This window comes from Dendrobium catenatum, unplaced genomic scaffold (genome assembly GCF_001605985.2).
Source record: "Dendrobium catenatum unplaced genomic scaffold, ASM160598v2 fragScaff_scaffold_819, whole genome shotgun sequence".
In the NCBI taxonomy this organism is placed as follows: domain Eukaryota; kingdom Viridiplantae; phylum Streptophyta; class Magnoliopsida; order Asparagales; family Orchidaceae; genus Dendrobium; species Dendrobium catenatum.
In genome coordinates, this window is record NW_021319281.1 from 144275 (window position 1) to 166709 (window position 22435).

Below are 22435 nucleotides of genomic sequence, written 5' to 3' on the forward strand. Positions count from 1 at the left end.
AATCAAAGGCGGATGGCTCGTGGGCGGCTAGTTGGCATTTAGGCCGGCGGCAAGTCCAAGCGGAGGCAAGGTCTACGTGCAGGAGACTGGTCGACGAAGGCGGTGCTTGCATGTCGAGATTGTCGGGGTCGATCCAGTTACGTTGGACGGATGAAAGACTTTCTTATGAATGGGATTTCTTTCATCTGTCGGAAACAGGAGGCGAAATCCTTGGTTCGGTTAGACGGTAAGCTCAATGGGAAGGTAGGAAGTCGAAGCTGCTAATGTCAAAAGCCTTCTGATGATGATAGTCTTTCTTTGTTGACTGTTGGCCATAAAATTATCTTATTATCCTGCTTTAAGATCTGCATACATGATGTTCTTTTGTAAGCGATGATCTTAAATGTAATATTACTAGATGACCTTTGGCTGTATGTAGGCTTTCTGCCGATCATGTGGATTTGGTTTTGTCACATTTCATAAAAACAGAACAATGGAAGATGCCATTAACAAAATGAATGGAGTCAGTCTTGATGGGTGGTCTATCATTATAGATAAAGCTCTTCCCGTTTCGGTAGGGATCGTGATGGAGGATGTGACTATGATTGGGACCGGAATCAGAATCTTGATGGCCATAACTCTGGTGGAGGGGGAGATTTTGGCAATGGAGACTGCTTCAAATATGGAAAACCTAGTCATTCTGCTGATCTGCTCATGAATGCTCTTCTAGTGATGGTGCCATGGGGGATAGATGTTAAGAGAGTTGCTATTTAGCTTTTGCATGTTTAACATTCTTGCAACTTGTATAGTTTTGATGATTCCAAATATTATTGTTTTAATTATTATTTTCTCCTAACACTTTTTGGAAGAATTATTTTTGCTCTAATGTAGACTAACATTTCAGGACAATCGTACTCCAGACTAATGAAGACTTCAATCAAATTCTAGCATAAGATATTTTGTAAATTGAAGTCTGTATTTTTATCTTTATTGAATATGAGAGAGTGTAATTGTAATTGAGTAATTTAGCACACACTGGGGGAGATCTTTAAAAATCAAAATTTTCTTATACTGATCGTACGGGACGAACCAAGTTCGTACGGGACGATCAGGTCAGTTATACCCCTCGGAGAAATGGAACGAACAGAAAGTGAAGAAAATTTTTCTAAGTCCTGGTCGTCTGGACGAAATATCTCATTCATCCCTGGACGATGTTCTCTGTTTTCTCACTTTGAACTGTTCGTCCAGACGATTTACCTAGTTCGTCCCTGGACGATGTTCTCTGGACCCATGACTTGAACTATTCATCCAGACGATTTACCCAGTTCGTCCCAAGACGATGTTCTATGGACCCATGACTTGAACTATTCGTCTAGACGATTTACCTAGTTCGTCCCAGGACGATGTTCTCTAGACTCATGCCTTGTTCGGTTCTTCTAGACAAACTTGTACATTCGTCCCAGGATGATGTCCTCTATTGCTTAAACATATGGACCGTCCTGCAATTTAGTCCCAACGAACCCTTGATATAACTGTTTGTACTGGAAGAACTTAGTTCGTACGGGGATGATTATCGGGTACGAAGTTATTTCGTACCAATGCGCATTGGGTTCGTACGCAACAATTTTTAAACTATTCATACGGACGAAATCACGATCATACGGGACGATCAAGTACGCAAAGATTTGTAATTTAGCAGTTTTTGGACGGTTTTTCGTGTCTCTCATATAGAAGGTCAATTTAAAATTGTTTCTTAATATCTTTTTGTCCACTGGTCTTCGTGCAAACTGAAGAGAGATTGAAGGAGAGAGTGTGAGAGAGTGTTAGAAGGAGATTTCTTACCACTGGAGCGTGAAGGATTCACTTGGTACTCAAAGGTAAGGATCTTTGCTTTTGAATTGTGATTTAGAATCAAGATGCATCATGTCACGCCAGTACACAGCACTGGTATATAGCAAATGTGATGTGGCACATCCTGATTCACCTCTAGACGGCATCCGGTGATCGCACGTAATAATTTTTCTTACAGCAAGGAAAGAATGATAGTGAAAAAGCTATCCCAAATTAGAGAAATTTTTCTGTGGACATCGGATTGTTCAGAGGCAAATCAGAGCACGCCACGTCACCTGGTACACAGCAGGTACACAATAAAGAAGTGACATGGCCCACTCTGATTTAACTCCGAACAGCGTGCATATCCAGACACAAAAATTTCACCCCAAATTAAGCTTAAAGCTGCTGCCACTGCTTGTGGAAATTGACTATTTTGTAATTTTTATTATTTATTAGAATTTTTGTGATAATAAAGGGATAGTATAACATTTTTAACAATGAATAAGAATTTTACACCTTTCCCCAAAATAAAATAAAATAATTGCTCCCACCCCACACAGATAAGTAGATCGCTGCTGCAAAAAGGCATAATAAATTTAAATGAAAAAAATCCAATTGAGTGTGTAAAACACTAACAAAATATTTCAACAAAACTTTCATAATTTTTTTTATTTAATTTTAAATAAGATCAATTCTTATATTCATCACAAAATAAATTTAAATCAGAATATTCTCAAAGAACTATTAGCATTAATCATAATAAAATAAATTTAATTCATTGGTAAGGAACAGCAACTCGGTTTATACAATCACTGAATAAAATACTCGCACATCCACAACAAACAACTTTGTTCAGAGAGCAAAGCAAAGCTAAAAAATACACCATTTCAACAAACCAATCTCTTCTTCTAACAAACTCACCACCCAATGATTTCTAGTCCAAAATAAATGATTTAACATGAATAAATTGTTGCATCAGTATAGTATCCAACTAGATCAGGTTCAGTTCTTCTGATGCCTGAAAAGCCTTATTGTAGTTACAACCTGCTTTCTTCTGCAATGGCCTCATTGTGTGCTTGACTGACAATTGCCTCCTCAACCACAGAAACATTCACCCTTGGGGGGCCTGAGTGCCTTCTCATAGAAGCAGGTGAATTTGGAAAAGACAACTTCTTCTTCACTGAGCCTGCAGAGACCTTCTCAGGAGTGGCCTCAAGCTTGCTGTCAGTGGAAGGGCTCTGAGTGCGAGTCTTTGCCCTTGCAGACCTTGTTGGTGCCATGTAACTTGGAATGGCTGGTGAGCTTGCAAGGCTCTCATCATCCCGGATCGACGAGCCGGCTATGCTATGCCGCCTCGGCCGCTCTGACTGTGCGCTAATCATACTTCTTATGTCATCATCTAAAGGAGCCCAGTTATTTTTTGGGCTCGCAGATTTGATCTTACTTGCTCCAGTGAAGGCCTTGATAGGGGGAGTCGCAGGCGACCGTTGGCTGACAGGGTGTGTTGATTTCTGAGGTGAAGCTGCAACAGTTCCATTGAGGCTGGCTTCGCGACGAGCATAGGATTTAATGATCTCACCCCCATTGATACTCTTCATCGAAGCTCGATCGCTGTTGAGTTCCTTATCAGTTGCGGTGGTCCGGCTCTCCCAGGGCCTTGCTGCCATCCACCGCTCGAGCCAACTCCATCCCCAGTGTGGGTTGTTTGGGTCCATGAAGGTAGGATTCACTGACTTTGAAGAGTTCTTCCACTGTTGATGAACAATTTTTAACAGATGAAAGCATAGTTAAGTAGTAGTTTCGCCCTGTTGAAGCCTAAAACTGAATGTTTGGATAAGAGAAATACCTGATGAGAGAATGCATAAGCCAGTGCTCTTTCTCTTCTAATGGAAGCCTCATGCTTGCTTAAAAGACCTGCTTCAATTTGCTCTTTGGATTGAATGCTGTCATCCCAATTCTCACTCATCTGCCACCAAACAGGATAGAATATAAATGGAAGGAAATGGCATTTTATTTGAATTCCAATAAGAAAGCATATCTGGATGAAGCTAATGCATTCTGTAATGAATTTCCACAAATTTAATGAGTAATTAAGATGCTTGAACAACAAGAAGCAATCACTATAACCTAGCACTCTAATACGCCAAGGCCTGCCATTTTTCCATTATCAATTAAAATTTATATAATAAGCATGATAGCAAGTAAGGAAAAAATGAGATAAATAAAATATCTAAGGATAAAAGATAAGAGGCTTAGGGAATTTTGATTAAATTATATACCGTATAAACGAATGAAATAGTATCTTAGTTAGAGTTAAAGACAACAAGAAAATATTAAAATATTGTTCTATAAAACTACTAAATGTAAACTTCAAGGATGAAATTATTTTGATAGGGCAAACAAATAATATAATGAAGAATATTAAAGTTTGATTAAAATAATGAAATGAATTAACTAAAAAATATACAAACTTTGTCCACATAAGATACATTTAAGCTTTGAAGACTTGTGAGGAATATTACAGTGAAATGAATATATTACAGAAAAGATTGGAATAACATTTATTGTAAATAAGATGATTGAATTAGATTTAGATGGATACGACATGTACAACAAAGGATAAAAACATACGCATATTAAACAGATTGATAAAAATAGGATCAGAAGAATAAAAAAACTTCTTTAAGTGGTATAATATCTCCGAGAACCTTGTATAGTAAGTGTTATTTGTAATCTTACCATCTTAAATTCAGAATTATGTTATCAAACAGCTTCACAAGATTTAACAATTATCTTGCCAAACTGTCTTGAGGATTTAACATACTCAGGATTTACTAAACCCTAATTTACAGGATTTAGTACTGAATCTTATTTTTTGCCAAACAGCCCCTACATATTAGCCCCTCCAAGGTTCCACTCATCATCACTCTCATGGCTAAAATGTGTGTATATGAACCGTTATATGTTCTGAACCAAAAAGAAAAAAGAAAAAAAAAAAGAAAAAACATTCAAGTGGAGAGTTTCATTAATGTTTGATGAGAAGCTGAAGCTTTGAAAACTTGGTCGCCCCCTCTTATAACTGAAACAGCCATCAAACCGATCCTGAAATTGGACAGACGAATTAAGGTCAAAAGTCGGGATAGAACAGCCTGATTCCCTCAACTTCAGCAATCACTGGCCTCCTAAGAGCTAGAACTACTAGCCATAAAAGAGTTTATAAATATATTGCATCTGGAATTTCATGATCTTGGACACATGTAATCTTAGGTTCTTATTAGTATTCTTATGGTAACTCAAATTTCCAATGCATGAAAATCACAGAAATGATTTAATTCAAATATTTTATTTTTTACCTTTCTCCTAAGTTTGGCAAAAACCTTCATTTGTTCTACTCAAAAGGAAAACCAGTAAAGTGCTGCAGTTATAGAAAGCAGCTATATAGTTCAAGACTGAGGCTTTGTTTGGGACGGCTTTCTTACTGCTTCTTAAAGTGGCATTTTAGTACAAAAATTAATATTTTGTACTAGAAAGCTACTTTAAGAAGCAGTAAGAAAGTCCTCCCAATGTTTCGTTTAGGATAGCTTTCTCATTGCTTTCTAAAACAATTATTTAGTACAAAAAAAATTAATTCAAATGGAATTTCAGATTGTAACTTGGGTTCACATGACGAATCCATCAAGATAAACTATAACTTGGATTAAATATTTACTCCGAAGGTAACATTTCGAATTCAGACTCAACAGTCACTTCAATCAAATTCAGGCAGGGCGTGGAAAGTAGATAAGATAAGTGCCTGCTATTAAAGATAATATAGTGGAAACTTAGCACGTAGTTTAAACTTATACGACAGGGAAAAGAAGCCATAATAAGCCTTGAAAGTAGAATTAATATGAAAATATTAGAAATAAAACAAAAAGTATACTTGATACCTCGTCAGAAATTGCCTTAATCGAGAACAAATTTTAAGACATTTGAATTGGAAACTTTCAAAATTAAATTCAAGATCATCCGAACTCCGATTTCAACAAATTTATAATTGAACTAAGCGTCTCGACGAGATAAACCCAACGACTAAAAATGGTTCAATCCGAGCCTGAATCAAGGGCTTGAAGCATAATTGAAAACTAGAGGATATTAATTTGATGATCAAATGATTCTCAAATTTGGCATGTTTATAGTCAAATCGAGCAACTTGACAAGAGGAATCCAACGATCCCAAGATTGCTTACTTCCGATGTCATTAATCACTTATATGTTGAACAAACACTTTATGATTAAGGGAATCAATATGGATCGTCCCGATGGAGTGTTCCAAATTTTCTCCATATTAATGGGCATGTCACTCCAAAAAATTTATAAATAGGCCTCCACTCTCTACCTGAAGGGGGGGCTTTGAAGGGAGGAGCTTGTAGTTTGGGCCTAAACTCTCTCTTTGGATTCATAAGAGCATTGAGGATCAAAGGATCTCGAAGCACAACCAGAGCACCACACCCGATCATCATCGTCAAGCCTTCGTTGGCCAACCACCACGTTCCTCGGATAGCCCTCACAGACAATGGCCCTCAAGCCACTATCACCCAACTACCTTCCTTCCTACCTTCGTCCCCGCCGACTATAGTCCTTATAACCTCCATCTCCTACGGACTACTATCCTCTAACCATTGTTGTTCGCCAACTACTATCCTCGGACATCATCGTCAGACTACGGTCCTTCAACATTTGTCATATACTAAATGTAATCCTCTATCCACCATCTCCTGACTACGATCCTTCCGGGCCTTTGTTGTCCATCGACTATGATTCTCGAATCACCATCACCCAATTACAACAATCATACCACAGTTGCCTGGCTACGGTCCTTCGACTTCAATCGTTCACTTACTGCAGTCCTCCGACCTCTGTCTCCCAATTACGATTCTTCGACCTCCATCACCAACTGACTATGATCCTCCGACCACTGTTGCCTGACTATAGTCATTCGATATCCATCGCCCGACAATTATGATCCTCCAACCAACATTGTTAAACTACAATCTTCCGACCACCATCGCCCGTCTACAGTCCTCCATCTACCAATCAATCTCCTAACCAATAACTTCTAGCCACTTTAACACCTATTAACTTCACCACCTACCATCACGAATAATGCCAACGTAAATCGTCACTTATAAAATCGATGCACACTATTAACATCAACTTCGACCCCCAACTTAGCAATAAGTTTTATGTTGGATTTCTAAACGAAGGCTCTTCCAACTTCAATAATGTAACATGTAGATATGCCTCCCTTTAAAGAAGAGCATCACGTCAAATCAAATACAAACAATAGTGGAATTATTTTTACTAGGCCAGGCCCTATGATTTATTTCCTTACGTAGGTTCTTCAAGTAAAAAATTTGACGTCTCTTACAATTCTTGCACTCCTCTAGTACATATCTGTGTGCTGGATCTTCATACAAAGTTTAAACATTAAACTATATCTCCCTCTACTTCCACGAATGTTCGTGCACGCAACAATGCTAAAAAAAATATGGTTAATAGCTATGCAAAAACTAAGTAAATAGAGTTAATTTTAATGTAGCGCTCAATTGAAATAAATGGATAAGAATGATTCATAAAGTCAACCAAAACTAGTCTGGCATGCAGATGGAACTTCTAAAATAATAAAAGATACTAATTAGACATTTTTAAAGGAGAACTTTATTTTCTTCCTATGTCCATTCTTATAGCAACCAAGGATGCACCAACGGAAACCATGCCTCACCCTAAACACAAGGGTTGGAGATATTCCTACGGTCTCAGATGTCTAATCTGTATCCAAGAATCAATGGAAAATCCCAATACAGTAAATTGGAAACTTAAGAGTCCAAATGATAGTCCTTAATCCACTTTAAAAAAACATTTAATTTACATAAAAGCAGCATTAGGCTCACCTACTCGTTCAAACATCATAACTAAGAATAAAATTTTGATAGGAAATACTTGAGTTCGCAAGTAATCCTATCGGATCTACTTGAGTTCGCAAGCAACCCTAACCAAAATCAATAAAATCAGCAAGAAAAACGTGAAAACGTCATAGAAAAGCAAGCACATGATAGCAAAATTTTTATAGAAAGCAAAAGGAACAAGCACCAAGCAAGATACAAGAGATCCTCAATTTGAGAGGAGGATCGTCTCTCCCAAAATCTCTAGACAAGAGTCTAGAGCCCAAGCGGCCAAGCAATAAGAACCCTAATTTCTCAATCAATCAAAACATGAAAACTCTCTAATTCCCTCTAATACAAAAGATTTCCTAATTAATTTTCCCTCCCAAAGCCTAAGCCGCCCCACCCTTTTCCCTTTTGAAATTGTTTTTCTGGATGGGACCCACCCAAATTGCGGAAAAGGGAAGGAGGAGGCGGGTGTACACTTGCTGAACCGAAGTGGCCCCATGGCCGGCTGGGCCGGTTCAGCCAGAACGGGCATAACACTACTGCCCTCCCAAAGAACCACCTTGTCCTCAAGGTGAAAACCCGGAAATCGTTGTTTCGTCCTCTCGCATGGCTCCCACGTGGCCTCGAAGTCAGGGAGGTTCTTCCACTTGATCAACACTTCCTTAGTTCCATCTTCTTTCTAGCGCATTCCCATCAGCTCTAAGGGTTCCAGAACAACCTCTAAATCCTCAGTATGCATCGCAAGTAGCTCGAGGTTGGCTGTGTAGTCACCAATGGCCTTCCTCAACTGCAATACATGAAAAACTGGATGTATCATTGCCGATGGTGGTAATTTTAGTCGATATGTCACTGCCCCAATCTTCTCCAACACTTCATAAGGCTCATAATACATTGGAGCCAGCTTTTCATTCCTCCTGTTGGCGACTGTCCTCTGCCTATATGGTCGGAACTTCAAGAACACCTTCTCCCCTGCTTCAAACTGGATGTCTTTCCTATGCCCATCCGCTCGTTTCTTCATAATTTGTTGAGCTCTCAGTAAATGCCTCTTCAACTCCTCTAGCACTCAATCCCTCTCCTCCAAGTATTCCTCTACTAAAGAAACGGGAGTACTGCTACTGCCAAAGTGCACCAAGTCCCGGGGGTCCCGCCCGTACAACACCTTGAATGGGGTCATATGTGAAGCAGAATAAAAAGATGTGTTGTACCAGTACTCCGCTCATGATAGCCACTTAGCCCATAACTTGGGTTTCTCTGACACAAAGCATCTCAGGTACGTCTCCAAGCTCCTATTGAATACTTCTGTCTGGCCATCCGTCTATGGGTGAAAAGTTGTACTCCTCTTCAGAACTATCCACTGCAATCTGAACAACACTCTACAAAAATGACTGAGGAATATCTTGTCTCTGTCTGATACGATCGCCTCGGATACTCCATGTAACCTAACCACCTCCCTGATGAAAGCTGAAGCCACTATTACTGCTGTGTAGGTGTGTCGGAGGGGAATGAAATGTGAATACTTGCTCAACCTGTCCACCACCACCAACCAAGATCACCGTGAACTCCTCTAAACGAGGCAACCCATCTATAAAGTCCATAGATATCTCCTCCCACACTCTTCCCGGTAGAGCTAGCAGCTGCAGTTATCCTCTTGGTGACATAGCCAGGTACTTATTCCTTTGGCAGATCTCACATCTTGCCACAATTTTCTCTACATCTTTACGCATCCCTTTCCAGTACAATTCCGCAGCTAGCCTCATGTATATCTTCTGTACGCCTGAATGGCCCCCCACCGCACTTCCATGAAACTCCTGAAGTAAGTTTCGAATGTGGATCGAGGTCTGGGGCATCACAAATCTCCCCTGATATAGCAATTTGTCTCCCTCCAATGCGAACCCTAAGTGTCTACCCTCTCCTGTCAATAAATCTGACCTGATCTTTCCCAAACCATCTCTCGCACTTTCCTCTCTGATGGCCTCCCAGTCAAGCACCAGAGGAACATATATTGTCACTACCTGCAGCTCCCCCATACATCTGGACAAGGCATCCGCCGCTTTGTTCTCCACTCCTGGCCTATATTGGATCTAAAAGTCGTACCCGAGCAACTTGGACAGCCACCTTTGATGCTCCTCTGTCACCATCCGTTGTTCCAACAAGTATTTCAAGCTCCGCTAGTCTGTCCTGACAATGAAATCTCTCAAGTAGATAAGGTCACCACTTTTGGATGGCTAAAATGATTGTCATTAATTCCCTCTCATATACTGACTTCAGTCTGGCTCTAGCAGTCAAAACCTCGCTGAAATAGGCAATGGGCCTACAATTTTGCATAAGCACTGCACCAAGCCCGTATCCGGATGCATACGTCTCCATAATGAAGGTCTGAGTGAAATCTGGCAAGGCTAGGACCGGTACTGTAATCATCGCCTTCTTCAGGCTCTCAAACGCTGTTGTGGCCGCCTCCCCTCACAGGAACCTGTCCTTCTTCAACTGCTCAATGACTGGCCATGCTATGGTGTTGTACCCCTTTACGAATCTTCTGTAGTAACCTGACAGTCCTAAAAATCCCCTCATCTTCTTCAGATTTTTCGGCACTGGCCACTTTAGCATTGCCTCAATTTTGGATTGATCTGTTGTCACCCCTTCTTTTGATACCACATGGCTCAAGTACTCTACACTGGCTTGTGCAAAACAACATTTCTTCAAATTAGCCCTCAGCTGGTGCTCCTGTAGTACCTCTAACACCCTTTTTAAATGTTCTCAGTGCTCCTCCTCTGTCCTGCTATAGGCCAGGTTGTCGTCAAAGAATATCAATACAAATCATCTAAGATAAGATTTGAAAATCTTATTCATAAGAGCCTGGAAAGTAGCGGGAGCATTGGTGAGGCCAAATTGCATCACCAGGAACTCATAATATCCTTCATGAGTTCTAAAGGCCGTCTTGGGTACATCCTCCTTCATCCGGATCTAATGGTAGCCTGATTTCAAGTCTATCTTGCTGAAAATCATAGTCCCACTCAATTCATCTAACAGTTCATCAATGAATGGTATAGGAAACTTGTCAAGTACAGTTTCCTTGTTGAGTGCTCTACAATCCACACATAAACGCCAGCTGTCATCCTTCTTTTTCACCAACAGAACAGGACTAGAGAAAGGGTTGATGCTGGGTCTGATGATTTCTGCCTCCAGGATCTCTCTAATAAACCTTTCGATTTCATACATCTAGAACTGAGGGTAGCGATAAGGCCGTAAACTGATGGGCGACACTCCCTCCCTCAACATGATGGCATGCTCCTGCTCTCTCTGCGGTGGTAATCCCAGAGGTGGCTGAAATACCTCTTAGAACTGCTGAATGAATGGCCGAATGGAGAGGGGTATGTCTCCTCCCTCCTCCAATCTCGCTCCCTACAAACTGTGCAACTCCATCAAATACCCTCCACCTGCCAACTGAATGTCACTCACCATCGTTTTAAGAGAAACCAGGGATTTGGAAAGCCCCACATCTCCCTTAATCACTACCTTTCTCCCATCCACCATCAACTCCATCGTGAGTGCTCCCCAATTCACTTTGGTGTCCCCTAAATTTTGCAGCCATTTCATCCCCAGGATGACGTCTGTACTCCCAAGCTCTAGCCACCTACTCATTCAGACATCATAACTAAGAATAAAATTTTGATAGGAAATACTTGAGTTCGCAAGTAGTCCTATCGAATCTACTTGAGTTTGCAAGCAACCCTAACCAAAATCAGTAAAATCAGCGAGAAAAACGTGAAAACGTCGTAGAATAGCAAGCACACGATAGCTAAATCTTTATAGAAAGCAAAAGGAACAAACACCGAGCAAGATACAAGAGATCCTCAATTTGAGAGGAGGATCGTCTCTCCCAAAATCTCTAGACAAGAGAGTCTAGAGCCCAAGCGGCCAAAGCCCAAGAACCCTAATTTCCCAATCAATCAAAATATGAAAAATCCCTAATTCCCTCATGCACTTTAATACAAAAGGTTTCCTAATTAATTTTCCCTCCCAAAGCCTAAGCTGCCCACCCTTTTCCCTTTTGAAATTGTTTTTCTGGATGGGACCCACCCAAAGGGCGGAAAAGGGGAGGAGGCAGGTGTACACTTTTCTGAGCCGGCCATGGCCGGTTCAGCCAGAACCGGCGTAACACTACTGCCCTCCCAAAGAACCACCTTATCCTCAAGGTGAAAACCTGGAAATTGTTGTTTCGTCCTCTCATATGGCTCCAAAGTGGCCTTGTAGTCAGGGAGGTTCTTCCACTGGATCAACACTTCCTTAGTTCCATCTTCTTTCTGGCACACTCGCATCAGCTCTAAGGGTTCCAGAACCACCTCTAAATCCTCAGTAAGCATCGCAGGTAGCTCGGGGTTGGCTGTGTAGTCACCAATGTCCTTCCTCAACTGCAATACATGAAAAACCGGATGTATCATCGTCGATGGTGGTAATTTTAGTCGATATGTCACTGCCCCAATCTTCTCCAGCATTTCATAAGGCTCATAGTACCTTGGAGCCAGCTTTTCATTTCTCCTGTTGGCGACTGTCATCTGCCTATATGGTCGGAGCTTCAATAACACCTTCTCCCCTACTTCAAACTGGATGTCCGTCCTATGCCCATCCGCTTGTTTCTTTATAATTTATTGAGCTCTCAATAAATGCCTCTTCAACTCCTCTAGCACTCGATTCCTCTCCTCCAAGTATTCCTTTACTAAAGAAACGAGAGTACTGCTACTCCCAAAGTGCACCAAGTGTAGAGGATCCCGCCCGTACAACATCTTGAATGGGGCCATCTGTGAAGCAGAATGAAAAGATGTGTTGTACCAGTACTCTACCCATGATAGCCACTTAGCCCATAGCTTGGATGTCTCTGATACAAAGCATCTCAGGTACATCTCCAAGCTCCTGTTGAATACTTCCGTCTGGCCATCCGTCTGTGGGTGATAAGTTGTACTCCTCGTCAGAATTGTCCCTTGCAGTCTGAATAACACTCTACAAAAATGACTGAGGAATACTTTGTCTCTGTCTGATACGATCGCCTCGGATACTCCATGTAACCTGACCACCTCCCTGATGAAAGCTGAAGCCACTGTCACTACTGTATAGGTGTGTCAGAGGGGAATGAAATGTGAATACTTGCTCAACCTATTCACCACCACCAAGATCACCGTGAACTCCTCTGAACGGGGCAACCCATCTATAAAGTTCATAGATATCTCCTGCCACACTCTTCCCGGTAGAGCTAGCATCTATAGTAATCCTCCTGGTGACATAACCTGGGTACTTATTCCTTTGGTAGATCTCACATCTGGCCATCATTTTCTTTACATCTTTACGCATCCCTTTCCAATACAATTTCGCAGCTAGCCTCATGTATGTCTTCTGTACGCCTGAATAACCCCCCACCGCACTTCCATGAAACTCCTGAAGTAAGTTTGGAATGTGGATTGAGGTCTGGGACATCACAAATCTCCCATGATATAGCAGTTTGTCTCCCTCCAATGCGTACCATGGGTGGCTACCCTCTCCTGTTAGTAAATCTGACCTGATATTTCCCAAACAATCTCTCACACTTTTCTTTCTGATGGCCTCCCAGTCAAGCACTAGAGGAACATATATTGTCATAGCCTGCAGCTCCCCCATACATCTGGACAAGGCATTCGCCGCTTTGTTCTCCACTCCTGGCCTATACTGGATCTCAAAGTTGTACCAGAGCAACTTGGACAGCCACCTTTGATGCTCCTCTATCACCATCCATTATTCCATTAGGTATTTCAAGCTCCGCTGGTCTGTCCTGACAATGATATATCTCGCAAGTAGGTAAGGTTGCCACTTCTGGATGGCCAAAATAATTCACATTAATTCCCTCTCATAGACTGACTTCTGCCTGGCTCTATCAGTCAAAACCTAACTGAAATAGGCAATGGACCTACAATTCTGCATAAGCACTGCACCAAGCCCATATTCGGATGCATCCGTCTCCACAATGAAGGTCTGAGTGAAATCTGGCAAGGCTAGGACCGGTACCATAGTCATCACCTTCTTCAGGCTCTCAAACGCTGTTGTGGCCGCCTCCTCCCACAGGAACCTGTCTTTCTTCAACTGCTCAGTGAGTGACCATGCTATGGTGTCGTACCCCTTTATGAATCTTCTGTAGTAACCTATCAGTCCTAAAAATCCCCTAAGCTCCTTCAGATTTTTCGGCACTGGCCACTTTAGCATTGCCTCAATTTTGGACTGATTTGCTGCCACCCCTTCTTTTGATACCACATGTCCCAAGTAATCTACACTAGCTTGTGCAAAACCGCATTTCTTCAAATTATCCCTCAATTGGTGCTCCTGCAATACCTCGAACACCCTTTTTAAATGTTTCCAGTGCTCCTCCTTTGTACCTCTATAGGTCATGATGTCGTCAAAGAATACCAATACAAATTGTCTGAGATAAGATTTGAAAACCTTATTCATAAGGGCCTGAAAAGTAGCATAAGCATTGGTGAGGTCAAATGGCATCACCAAGAACTCATAATATCCTTCATGAGTTCTAAAGTCCGTCTCGGGTACATCCACCTTCATCCGGATCTGATGGCAGCCTGATTTCAAGTCTATCTTGTTGAAGATCATAGTCCCACTCAATTCATCTAACAGCTCGTCAATGAATGGTATAGGAAACTTATCACGTATAATTTTCGTGTTGAGTGCTCTACAGTCCACGCAGAAATGCCAGATGCCGTCCTTTTTTACCAACAAAACGGGGCTAGGGAATGGGTTGATGCTGGGTCTGATGATTTCTACCTCAAGCATCTCTCTAATCAACCTTTCAATTTCATACATCTGGAACTGAGGGTAGTGATAAGGACGTACACTGATGGATGACACTCCCTCCCTCAACACGATGGCATGCTCCTGCTCTCTCTGCGGTGGCAATCCCAGAGGTGGCTGAAACACCTCTTGGAATTATTGAATCAATGGTCGAATTGAGAGGGGTATGTCTCCTCCCTCCAATCTCGCTCCCTCCAAACAATGCAGCTCCACCAAATACCCTCCGCCCGTCAACTGAATGTCCCTCACCATCGTTTTAAGAGAAATCAGGAATTTGGAAAGCCCCGCATCTCCCTTAATCACTACCTTCCTCCTATCCACCATCAACTCCATCGTGAGTGCTCCCCAATTCACTTTGGTGTCCCCTAAAATTTGCAGCCATTTCATCCCCAGGATGACGTCTGTACTCCCAAGCTCTGGCAAAAGAAAGTATTCCCTCACCTATATCCCCTGGATCATCAGTCGCACTCCTCGGCAAATCCCCTGACCTTTCTCCACCTTCCCCATACCCTTCATCACCCCATAATAGTAGGTATCCACCAATCTCACTCCCAGTTTGTCAATGAACTGGGTGGAAATGAAATTGTGAGTAGCTTCACTATCAATCAGCACCATAACCTCCCTGTCCTCTATCTCTCCCTTCATCTTCATGGTGTGATTCGTAGTGAATCCAACCACTGAATTTAGGAAAACCTCAGCCATATCCAAGTATAGCTTCTCTTCCATCTCCTCCTCACCTCCCTCCTCAGTTTCCTTGTCATCACAGACGGTGAGAACCTGAAGAGTTCGGTCCTTACACAAGTGCCCTGGCGTATACTTTTCATCGCACCTGAAGCACAACCCCTTAGCCCTCTTCTCCTGCATCTCTTTCTCCGTTAGCCGCTTGAAATTTTCCCTGCTCCCTCCTCGTCTTCTCCTTGGCGGCCTCTCGACTTCCTCCTATTACAGGACCTTTAGGAGCTAGATGAGTGGTTGTCATACTGTAAGTGCCCCCGATGCTGCAACTCCTGGCTCCCCTCTCCAAATTCCTCTGATTTTACACCAGTTAGGCCAACTTCATGGCCTCCCCCAAGTCACAGGGCATCAAAACCTTCACTGTTGCTCAGATTTCTGCCTTCAGCCCTTTCATGAAATTTCCCTCCAATATTGTATCTGAGAGTCGCTCCATCCTGCTAGCTAGGTGCTCGAATTGCTCCCAGTAGTCTGCTACCGATCCCTCCTGTGCCAGAGCAAAGAACTACTCATAAAAATCTTCTCCCTGGTTGGTTAGGAAACGTTCTATTATGCAGTCTTTGAATTTCCTCCAGCTCCTGATAGGCCTCCTCTAATCTCTCTACTGAAACCACGACAGGGCTTTTTCCTTCCAAGAACAATCCGGTTGCGGTAAGCTTCCCCTCCTCCATCAGCCTATTGACGGCGAAGTATCGCTCCACCTTGCAAATCCACTCATACGAATCTTCTCCTTCCAATATGGGCATCTTCAACTTCCTCACCTTTTGGTCGCCCCCATTTCCCCTGATCCTTCCATAGTTCCCCTCTCCCAAGTGCTAGGTGCACCCCATGTTGTTCGATATTCCCTTGCTCTGTCATAGCCCAAACCCCCTTCGAAATCCCCCCTTCTGTCTTTAAAATAAGCACCTCGATGACCATAATATCCCTCCTGACATTCCCCATATTTACCCCTTTCTTCCCTCTGGACAGGCTCCAAATGGGGTCTTCTTCTTCCTCCTTCCATGATTTCCACCTCATCTTCCTCCATACGAATTTCTGAATTCGTACTTTTTTCTTCCCCTCCTTTCACAACGGAAGCCGCCGTTTGGTTTTGAATTTCTAACATCTTCTTAATCATGCCTCGAAGATCAACGACTTGTCCTTCCACGGAGGAAATCCTTTCCTCCACTGTCGTTTTGATTTGATTCATCTCCCTTTCAAGCCTTTCCTCCAGAGCATCCACTTTTTTTGCCGTCATCACAATCTGAAGTTTGTAAAATCACAAAATCTTGATTTGGAACTCCAAAAATAGCAATCCCCCTTCCTTCCAGGCAAACAATCACCGCTGGAATCTGCCGAAAACAGCCCTCCACTGGTCCCACGACTCGCTTTGATACCAATTTGATAGGAAATACTTCAGTTCGCAAGTAATCATATCGGATCTACTTGAGTTCACAAGCAACCCTAACCAAAATCAGTAAAATCAGCGAGAAAAATGTGGAAACGCGGTAGAAAAGCAAGTCACAATAGCAAAATCTTTATAGCAAGCAAAATGAACAAACACCAAGCAAGATACAATAGATCCTCAATTCGAGAGGAGGATCGTCTCTCCCAAAATCTCTAGACAAAGAGTTTAGAGCCCAAGCACCAAGAACCCTAATTTCCCAATCAATCAAAACATGAAAACTCCCTAATTCCCTCATACACTTTAATACAAAAGATTTCCTAATTAATTTTTCCTCCCAAAGCCTAAGCCGCCCCACCCTTTTCCCTTTTGAAATTGTTTCTCTATATGGGACCCACCCAAAGGGCGGAAAAGGGAAGGAGGCAAGCTACTTCCGCCTCCTGTACACTTGCTAAACCGGCCCCATGGCCAACTGGGCTGGCTCAGCCAGAAACGGCGTAACAAATTTCTATGCATATCTAGCTCTCACCAGGAGTTATTATCTTCATTTGACAGGCTACAAAGTACAATATATAATTAGGTAAGCTAATATCAATCATTTCAATAATTTAATGCCTACCTGAATAATAGACTGATATAAAAAAGGTGGAAAATGAGTGAAGTGCAATTTTTTTAAGTACTAATTAGATGGTCAGCAAAATATGCTTAGAGGGCCAGACATGTACCCTGAGATTTTCAAGCTCTCTTTCACGTTTAAGCAAAAGTTGGCGCTGAAGAGCCTGGTTCTCCTCTATCATCAGCATCCTCCTTGAACGAATTTGTGATTGGACTCGAGCTAGTGTTTGCATGCAACGCAATGTGGTTGTGGCTTGGCGCTTGACAGCATTTCCATGAATGAGTGACTTCAATCTTACCAATCCTCTCAAAGCCCGCAAAGCTCGCCTTGCCTAGAAGACATAACAATAAATAAGCACATTACAAACCGTATATGATCAAATTAACTAAGACACTATAAATTGAAAGTATATCCAAATAGCGAGTGCCTTAAAAAGCATTAAATGCAAACAAAAAAATTGCAAATTTGCAACTTCTCATGTTCAGGTTAATGCATCCGAGAAAGTACCTCTAGCTTAAACAAAAAAAGGAATATTATTCATCTAAGTTCAGAAGCATATACATTGTAGGTTATTGAAAATAAACTCAAAATCAGTTTTTGCTACAGATGACTGAACTCCAACTTCAAAAAATCTGTATTTCTATATGAGAAGCGCTTCAAATCAAAGACCAAACAGAAGAATTGCAATATATTCATATATGTTTAGAATATTATAACACTGCAGAAATGCCCGCATAGTATCCAGTGCATTTGGTGATAATTATTCCATCATTTTTTGTGTTCAAATAAAGGCTATGTTTGGGAAAGTTTTTTTGTTGCTTGCTAAAACAGTTTTCTAGAAATTTTTTAACAAAAAAACCGTTTTAAAAAGCATAAGAAAGCTGTCTCAAATGAAGACTAAGAAGCATATAACCAAGCAAGCCAAACACAAATTTTATTTTTGTAGGATATTACATATTCAATGTCACCAGTAAAAGATGCAAAGCTGGAGAACATGCTATAACACCCAAAACGGGTATTACATTACTAACAATAAAAAAATGGCGTATATTTGTAAGAACAAATAAAAAACTTCAAGAAGTTGGCATCTTACTAACAAACAACCATCTCACAATAATTAAAATTTCGTCATCATTGAGCAAGGCATTAACATAATATGGCCCTTATTACCAACTACTTATCAACAAAACAGAAGAATATCCTAATTGATAATTGATAACCCACTCCAAGACAGTAAAATAATATTCTTCATTGTTATCAAGATGACACACCTAATCCTCATCCAAAAGGCTGCATTGTGAAAGCAAAGAAAGCAGGTATAACAAGCTGAATTTTGACTGGTAAAAGCATTTTACTTAAAAGTGAAACGAGGCTAAGAGTTACAGTAACAATACAAGATATCCCCGAAAAGCAGTCTGGATCTTGATTGCAGCCCATTCTTCTCTTGATTTGTCAGTAAAATTTGAGGAAGTATTAAGCTGGACAACCTGGGTGGTGGCCTGAGCTGCAGCCACACTGGGAATTGCAACAGAGTAGATATTGTTGCTCTGTTCAAGCTCTGGTTCTGGAATTTTCTGCTCTTCCAAATCAGGCACAGGAAGAGCGGGCGGAGGAGGAGGGAGAGCTGCATCAGAAGAACTAGTTGGCAGTATCTCAGAAGATAATATATCAGAATGCTCGGGCCGTTCAGGATCCAATTTCTTTGATCGCTGGTTGTGGGCAAGCAACAGAAGACTATTGAGTTAGATCAGAAACCACATTATTAGTAATTGAAAACTAAATCAACCCTACAGACAGGAAAGGCGATAATTCAAAACCTGGTCTTTCTTTTCCTTAGATTCTGGTCTGAAGACCCTCTTGACTGCGCGAAACCAGCTCTTCCCTTTCTTTCCCATTTCTTTCGACTATTCTTCTATTTCATTAGTCTACACCATCCTGTTTCAGAAATCAGCAAATCCGAAATATATTATAACAATCAGCAGATCAGTAAGGAAAAGTACAGTATCAGCTCAAATCATCCTAAATCCCGAAGACATCGCCCTTCCCTGATACGCTGTTAACAATAGGAAGCGCCGTAAAATCGCATTTTTCAAGGAAAGCAAACCCGATCACCGTTCGCTAATTTTCCACTATATGGAAAGATCTCCGTCAGAAAAGGAATAAAAAAAGCTTAAATTCGTAAATAGAAGACGAAACTGTTAGAAGTTCAAAATAAAATAACTGTAATTCAAAACATCCCCAGATCCCGAAAACATCGCCTCGAGATCCGTTGCAAAACAGAAGCGCCGTAAAATTGCATTTTTCAAGGAAGGAAAGCCCCATCACCATTATCTAATTTTCCTCTTAAATATATATATATAAACGAAAGATCTCCGAATACAAAAGAATTAAAAAGCTTAAATTGGTAAATAGAACAGGAAATGGGAGAACTTTAAAAACAAAAAAGACAAGAAAAAAATGGATAAAACCTAGCAGTTGAAAAACTCTAGCGAATCCAAGTTTCAAGCATCAAAAGGCCGATACCTTGTGGTGTTCTCCCTGTTGGGGTCTCTAGATCTGAGAAGACCCTTCTTCTTTTCTTTCTTGCAGAGAAGTAAAAGAATCGATTCGGACAGATCAGAAAGGGACAAAAGAGAACATCTTTCTATCCCTCTCCTGAGAATGAACACAGATAAAAGGTTTTCCCCAAAACACAGAGAAAAGTACAGATCTTGAATAAAGGAAGAGCTGGTTTTTTCTTGCCCGCTGGCACAAGTGCAGAGTTTGCCCACCCCTTCCCGTCTTCTTCCGAAAACTATTAAAATTTGTTTTTTGAGGCGAGAAAGAACTAATAAGAAAAATCAAAAATTTGGATCCGATGCTTCCATGCCCTCTAGGCGCAGCTAAGAAGACGCTGGAGTACCAACGTGGCAGGGATTAAGTGGAGCCTAAAGTCACTGCTGGGATTACCTGATAAACAGCGCTGGAAAAGAAAGCTTTCCTCAGTAAGGCAGTGATGGCAGACAGTAGGTATTAAATTGGTCCCGTTGATTTTGAACGAATTCACGGCGTATCGTAGTTTGGTACGCCCCTCCTCCCTATCGAACTCTTAAGTAACCTAACCAATAATGATTGGGATCCGTTAAGTAATCAGCTATTTCAAATATAGCTCCGTTAAGTAATCAGCTATTTCAAATATAGCTCCGTTAAGTAAGTAAATGTCTTTATTTTTTTAAGTTGGCTTAGAGGCTACTCTTTGAAAGAAATTTTGGATATCTGGAAGCACGCGCCCAATAGCAAATAGTTTGTTGCATTGGTTTCGAATCGTTAGGGGTTATTTTTCCAAAAAAATAAAAAATAGGGGTTGCCAATTTCAGGAACGATTTATTCATTCCTGAGGTACTAGATGTGGGGACCATCAAACTCGTAAGATATGGAGCCGGAGGAATTAGTTATGAATTTCTGAAGTTTGGGCATTTAAGAGAATTATCTAAATTATCTAATTAAGGGATAATTCATGGTTTTGGTACAAATTAGCTCCAAACTAATTGGAATCACCCCTAAAGGTCAGGAATGACCTGATAAAGTGTTCTCAAGTGTTTGGGAAAAATTTAGAATTTTTAATAATTTATTAAGGGCAAAAAGGTAATTTGACTAAGGTTGAAATTAAGTGTCAAATTGAAGTCAAACTAAAGAACCCTATTTATCTCACGTTAAAAACCTAATTCTAAACAATTTGAGATATTATAGGTATTTTTCTGAGTTAAAATGGATTTATTATAATTTTTAGAAGGTATTAGACCCTATTTAACAAGTAAATTAGAGTTGGTTAATTAAGGGATCTAAAAGCTCCTAAAAATTTCTAAAAAAACTCTGGGAGTTGTGTAAGGTCACTAAGTTTAAGTATTGAAGTTTTCATGTTAATTAGTGATCTACCATGGCTCCTAGAAATTTTCTAAATTTGTTAAACTGGTCCTTAATTTTTGTCCTTAGGGTGTCACTATGTTATATGGGTTTAAAATGAAGTTTTTCACTAACCCTCAAGGTAACAATGTATGGGATATATAAATAAACTAAACACACCATGTACTTAGATCTAAGAGCCTAAACTAAGTGGTGATGCATCCTACACATGCAAATTATGATTAAATAAAAGTAAATACACCTAATGAAGGGATTAGTGAATGATTGGGACTCAATAATTCACTAATCCACTCCCCCATGATTGCTCTTCACATATATATCCTATGTTTAAAATTTCATTGGAATTACATCTCCCAAATTAAGATTTAATAATATAGGCAGTTTTAAAATAATTTAAAATATCCTTATATATATATATATATATATTTGAAAAATAATTTAATTAAAAATAGATCAATTCATGATAAATACATAGGTATAAGAAAGATCCACTTGCCACCCTCACGATGTTTTAAAACGGTTTAAAAATAATTTTTAGTTTTAAAATAATTAATATAATTAATTATTTAAATAATATAAAAAATACTCAAATAATTATATAATACATAAATATGTTAGAACATTGAAAATTATTTTCTAAAAATAATTTTAAATGAAAATACATATTTTTTTTATAGTAATAATATAAGAAATATAATAATAATAATAATAAATAATTTAAAAAAAGGGTTTTCACTATTTTGTAAATATTTTAAAACATACTAAGTATTTTTAAATGAAAATAATTTTAAATTAGGGAGGCCGAGAATACAAACAATTTGAGGTATTATACATATTTTTCGGACTAAAATTGAATTTATTATGATTTTTCAAAGCTTTGTTGCTTAAAATATTCCTAAATTTAATTAAAACCTAATTAAAAACCCTAATCCGGCGGTGGCTATTCTCGGGTTGACAAGTGTGTTAAGAGAGTTGCTATTTGCATATGTTACATTCTTACAACTTGTATAGTTTTGATGATTTCAAATATTATTGTTTTATGTGCAATTATTTCCTAACACATTTTGGAAGAATTATTTTTGCTCTTGTGTGTACTAAAATTTCACGAAAATTGAACTCTAAACTATGAAGACTTCAAATAAAATTCAGCATACAATTCTTCGCAAATTGAAGCTTTAAATCGTTCTTTGAATTGAGAGGGAGTGATTATAATTGAGTGAATAAAAACACACA

At 40.2% G+C, this 22435-nt stretch overlaps 1 protein-coding gene across 4 annotated transcripts; it reads right to left on the reverse strand.

Moving 5' to 3' along the window:
• Positions 1 to 2562: 2562 nt before the first annotated feature.
• On the reverse strand, positions 2563 to 20378 carry LOC110113824 (protein IQ-DOMAIN 1). 4 transcript variants are annotated; one of them, XM_028696696.1, is made up of 7 exons: positions 19823 to 20374; positions 19318 to 19428; positions 19117 to 19234; positions 18694 to 19008; positions 17409 to 17630; positions 3659 to 3778; positions 2563 to 3563 (listed from the first exon to the last, which is right to left on the reverse strand). In XM_028696696.1, the coding sequence occupies exons 3-7, from the start codon at positions 19192 to 19194 to the stop codon at positions 2850 to 2852; spliced, it is 1449 nt and encodes a 482-aa protein (XP_028552529.1). In that variant the 5' UTR covers positions 19195 to 19234; positions 19318 to 19428; positions 19823 to 20374; the 3' UTR covers positions 2563 to 2849. The 4 variants fall into 4 exon arrangements, with proteins under 4 accessions (XP_028552529.1, XP_028552530.1, XP_020702183.1 ...); XM_028696697.1 differs by lacking the exon at positions 19823 to 20374 and adding an exon at positions 19521 to 19651; XM_020846524.2 differs by lacking the exon at positions 19318 to 19428 and having other exon boundaries at positions 20249 to 20378.
• Between the last annotated feature and the right edge of the window lie 2057 nt (positions 20379 to 22435).

Bases quoted from the DNA above. Each gene is read 5' to 3' on its own strand.
- LOC110113824 (XM_020846524.2), bottom strand. From the start codon at position 19,194: ATGGGAAAGAAAGGGAAGAGCTGGTTTCGCGCAGTCAAGAGGGTCTTC. The intron at 17,631-18,693 runs GTATTGTTACTG...TATGTCTTCTAG, and splicing joins CTGCTTTTCGGGGATATCTT to GCAAGGCGAGCTTTGCGGGC. The intron at 3,564-3,658 runs GTATTTCTCTTA...GTTCATCAACAG, and splicing joins CTTATGCATTCTCTCATCAG to TGGAAGAACTCTTCAAAGTC.